The 4,083-nt window shown below is 34.2% G+C and overlaps 1 protein-coding gene across 1 annotated transcript; it reads left to right on the forward strand.

Annotated features, from left to right (window-relative positions):
- Window positions 1-306: 306 nt before the first annotated feature.
- Window positions 307-3,197, forward strand: LOC107492619 (rac-like GTP-binding protein ARAC8). The gene is made up of 8 exons (XM_021141997.2): window positions 307-635; window positions 880-967; window positions 1,372-1,481; window positions 1,793-1,856; window positions 2,162-2,226; window positions 2,316-2,381; window positions 2,826-2,923; window positions 3,073-3,197. Exons 1-8 carry the CDS (start codon window positions 555-557, stop codon window positions 3,110-3,112), a joined length of 612 nt encoding a protein of 203 aa, XP_020997656.1. The 5' UTR covers window positions 307-554; the 3' UTR covers window positions 3,113-3,197.
- Window positions 3,198-4,083: the final 886 nt, after the last annotated feature.

Consider the following 4,083-nt stretch of genomic DNA (forward strand, 5'->3'; position numbering starts at 1 on the left):
AATTAATTAATTAATTAACTAATTAATCACTATGGACAATGGAAAATGATGGCTACACCACACACATGAGATGGCCATAAGAGACACCATATAGTGTTAGTTTTAAATGCACCCAACCAACTTCCCCCCTTCATACTAATTATAAAAAAAAAATTATATATATAATTATATATATACACACACACATGATTTAAAGTGGGTAACCAACCCAACAATGCAACTAATAGTATTTTACACTTATATAAGCTATCATGACCTCATATTTTAACTTGTTAAACGAATAACATAGGATGTAATTTATTTATTATATATTAGTTTTCTTATTTTTTCATATGCAAATTGCAAACAAGTAACAAAAGGCAAAAGAGAAAGATGATGAAAAAGGAAAAGCAAGTGCTTCCTATAGTGTGGAGTATGTGAGAATCATGTGAAGTGCCGCCATCTCTCTCTCTCTCTCTATTGATCAAAAGCTTTCAACTTTGTCAAATTTTAACAAAAATAAAACATACCCTTTTTGTGAGAGCGCTTCATCTTCTTCTTCTTCTTGGTTTTCAATGGCTTCAACTGCTTCTAGGTTCATCAAGTGTGTCACAGTTGGTGATGGAGCATTCCTTTTCGCTGCCACTTTTTTTGTGGTTTAACTTTCTTTATATATTTCGTGGTTCAGATCAATCGATCATAGTGAATTTCATGAGATCAATGTCTTTTATGATTGAGTGAGAGACTAAGAGTTGTGGGAGGAGAGGGTATCGTAATTATTGTTTGAAGAACATATGTTATTTCATCTAGGTTGTGTTGAATCTTTATATGTCTTGTGATTTTGGGCACTGATAATTATGTTTATGGAGTTTGAGTTTGACTTTGGTGGTTTGTGATCAGGATTATATTCCCACAGTGTTTGATAATTTCAGTGCAAATGTGGTAGTTGAAGGCACAACTGTCAATTTAGGCCTTTGGGACACTGCTGGTAACTTGTTTATTGTTCTTTTACAATCTTCAGTTATACATGTATGTATTTATGTATATAGAGTAAATAATTTCAAGTTGCGCTGGGATGATGCGATGCACAGTTATGAGTTAAATGTATATGTAAACTGCAATATTGTGGCCGCAATTGTGGTTGTAGACCACACAATTTATCTGAATTTGACAAGTAATTGGATAAGTCATAGTAGTTTAAAACACTATTCCATCGACACATTCGAAATTGCGTTACATCATTCGGGTGTTGTTTGTGTGAGTGTGTGAGTGACCATGATGGTAACCTGGGGGAAACATCTGCAGTTTGGTTTCTTATGTAGCTGAAATTTTGTGATGGCAACTTGGCTAAGGTTGTGATGTTCCATTTGCTTCTAATGTGTTGTTGGATAGGGCAAGAGGACTACAATAGATTGAGGCCTCTGAGCTACAGAGGCGCAGATGTATTTGTATTGGCTTTCTCTCTTGTTAGTGGCGCGAGCTATGAGAATGTCTTGAAGAAGGTATCCTTGTCTCTCTATGCGCTATTACTTTACCGCCCCCTCTATAACGGCTGGGTTGACAAAATTGACGCATCCGAAACTTAATGTTTTTGGATATAAATTAAGGTGGAAACTCACATCCAGTTATCTTCATGTGAAGTTGGTACTTAAAAACCGTTAGATGATTTGACATATTTGACTAAATTGTAATCTAACCATTATTAACTATCAAATTTCACATGAAGACAAACTGCATGAAAGTTGCATCATGAGAATGTGGAAACTCACATGCAGTTCTCTTGCATTTTCTCATTTTGTATACACTGTTTCAGTGGATCCCGGAGCTGCAGCATTTTGCCCCTGGTGTTCCAGTGGTACTAGTTGGCACCAAATTAGGTAAATCATCAAGCACTGGTTTTAATATTGGATTCAACCTAATAAGTGTTCTTTTGTTTTCCATATTCTTCATGAAGCATAACCCCATTTCCTAGATACATTATAGATTAGATTACTTAGACTGTGATTTTGTTATGCTGAAACATATCTACTCATTTGATGTAGAATTATATTATATGATATATTGAACAACATAGTTCAACAAAAGTCAACACAAAGTTCCTTTCTATCAGTACACTGAATTCTTGATCACTTGTGAGGACTTCTTGAATTTCACTATTTGCATTTTTATGATGGCCATATAGATCTTCGCGAAGACAAGCACTATCTAGCGGATCATCCCAGTCTGGTGCCTGTGACTCGTGAGCAGGTGAAATATCTTCCTTCATCATCTGGATACATAGCTCAAACTTCAATAGGCTTTGGTTATTGAAGATGTTCTATTTTGTCGAAAACCAGGGGGAGGAACTACGGAAACGAATAGGAGCTAGCTATTATATTGAGTGCAGCTCAAAAACTCAGCAGGTATATATGTTCATGCTACCATTTTATCCTTACAGCACTTCAATATCTAAAACCTTTTAAACTAAGTAAAGTGCCTAGTTGAGACTTGAGATCAGTATTATACTAGATTGTTCACCAATGTGGAAGAAAGGCATACTTTTCAAATTTCAGACACGCAACATCTGTTAAAGACAAAAGCAGAAATTACTAATCACCCTAATCATGAAATATGTTTAATATTTAATAGACCTAAGTTTTGGTGGTAAATATGTTAGTCCTGCTAAGATAGATATTCCTCCTTCTAGTCCTTTCTATCTGTCACTGTCGCTTTTTGGTACATCTTTAGATCAATGTTTCTAGAAGTATGATCGATAAAAGGAAACGGATGAAATATTGATTATTTATTGGTACATCCTTAAATCACTTGTTTTCCTTGGGCCAATGATTCATTATCCTTGACTGCAGAATGTGAAGGCGGTTTTCGATGCGGCAATCAAGGTGGTGATCAAGCCTCCACAGAAGCAACAAGAGAAGAAGAAGAAACCGCGTCCCGGGTGTCTATTGTAAGTAAACCTTTTCCCATGCACATTGCATTCTTGCAATGTTATCCAAATCTTTGGCAAGCTTGATTATGCTCATTACTTCCATGAATGAAACATGACACCCTTTCTGTTTAACATTTCTTGAATTGTGTATTGTTCATGAACTACAGAAATATCTTCTGTGGAAGGAATATTGTTGGTCTTAAATGAAACAAATCATCATCACCTGAAGGCTTTTTCACTTGTCATAGGTGGGAAATTATTATTTTGTATCAACGTTTGCAGCATAGCTATAAGATCTGATTTCTTGTAAGTAAAGAACAATTGGCCCTTTTTTTTACTTTGGCTATTTGTTTATTATTTTATTTTGGTTTGATATGCATATTGATATATAATTAGAGTTGGTTCACTTGAAAATTGTAACGAAGTACTAGGATTGAAGACATGATTACATTTGTTTTGCTTATTCAGCCGAATCAATTGTTAAAGAAAAATGTTTTGCTTATATGAAAAAGTAGAACTCATATTCTAACAAGCAATAGTTTTTCTAATCTTAGCCTTCTATCATCCCTTCCAACAACTTTATTGAGTAGGTGTGAAACATAGCAACTTAAATGCAACAATGTGAATATCAAACTCTAGATATTTAAGTAAGAGAGGATGAGCCACTGTTGTTTAATCACAATTCTCAAATTTTAGAAATATATATTTATTTTGGACATAGAGAAGTAAAATTTTTAATGACCAGTAACAAGATTTAAATTCTCAATACTTTTTTTTATTTTCCACGGTATCTATAGGACAATGACTAATTTTTGCGGATCTGAACTCTATTTAAGGGTTTGTCGCTAGTCAATGGGTTGCTGCATGCACAATGCGGAATTTGAATCCCTGACATTTGTTTAAATGAATTAATGAACTAACTACTAGATCAACCTAATTTGGTTCACATTCTAAATACTTATTTAAGTGCATTAGTGAGTTAGAGCTAACTACTAAACCAACTTGGTTAAAAATTAGTAAATTACATTATCCTAGATTTTTTTTTTTGTCAACAACAAGATCCTAGTATTTGCTTCGCAACCCATTTAGTTATGTACCAAAAACAAAATCAAAGCCCAAAGGATATGGCCAAGCAGCCCAAAACTCTATTAAAGAGTATCAGATCAATCATAAAAGAA

Source organism: Arachis duranensis, chromosome 1 (genome assembly GCF_000817695.3).
Source record: "Arachis duranensis cultivar V14167 chromosome 1, aradu.V14167.gnm2.J7QH, whole genome shotgun sequence".
NCBI lineage: Eukaryota > Viridiplantae > Streptophyta > Magnoliopsida > Fabales > Fabaceae > Arachis > Arachis duranensis.

Excerpts from the sequence above, each read along its gene's own strand:
- LOC107492619 (XM_021141997.2), top strand. The coding sequence starts at position 555 with ATGGCTTCAACTGCTTCTAGGTTCATCAAGTGTGTCACAGTTGGTGAT. Across the intron at positions 636-879 it reads TCGCTGCCACTTTTTTTGTG|GATTATATTCCCACAGTGTT; the intron begins GTTTAACTTTCT and ends GTTTGTGATCAG. Across the intron at positions 2,227-2,315 it reads TGCCTGTGACTCGTGAGCAG|GGGGAGGAACTACGGAAACG; the intron begins GTGAAATATCTT and ends GTCGAAAACCAG.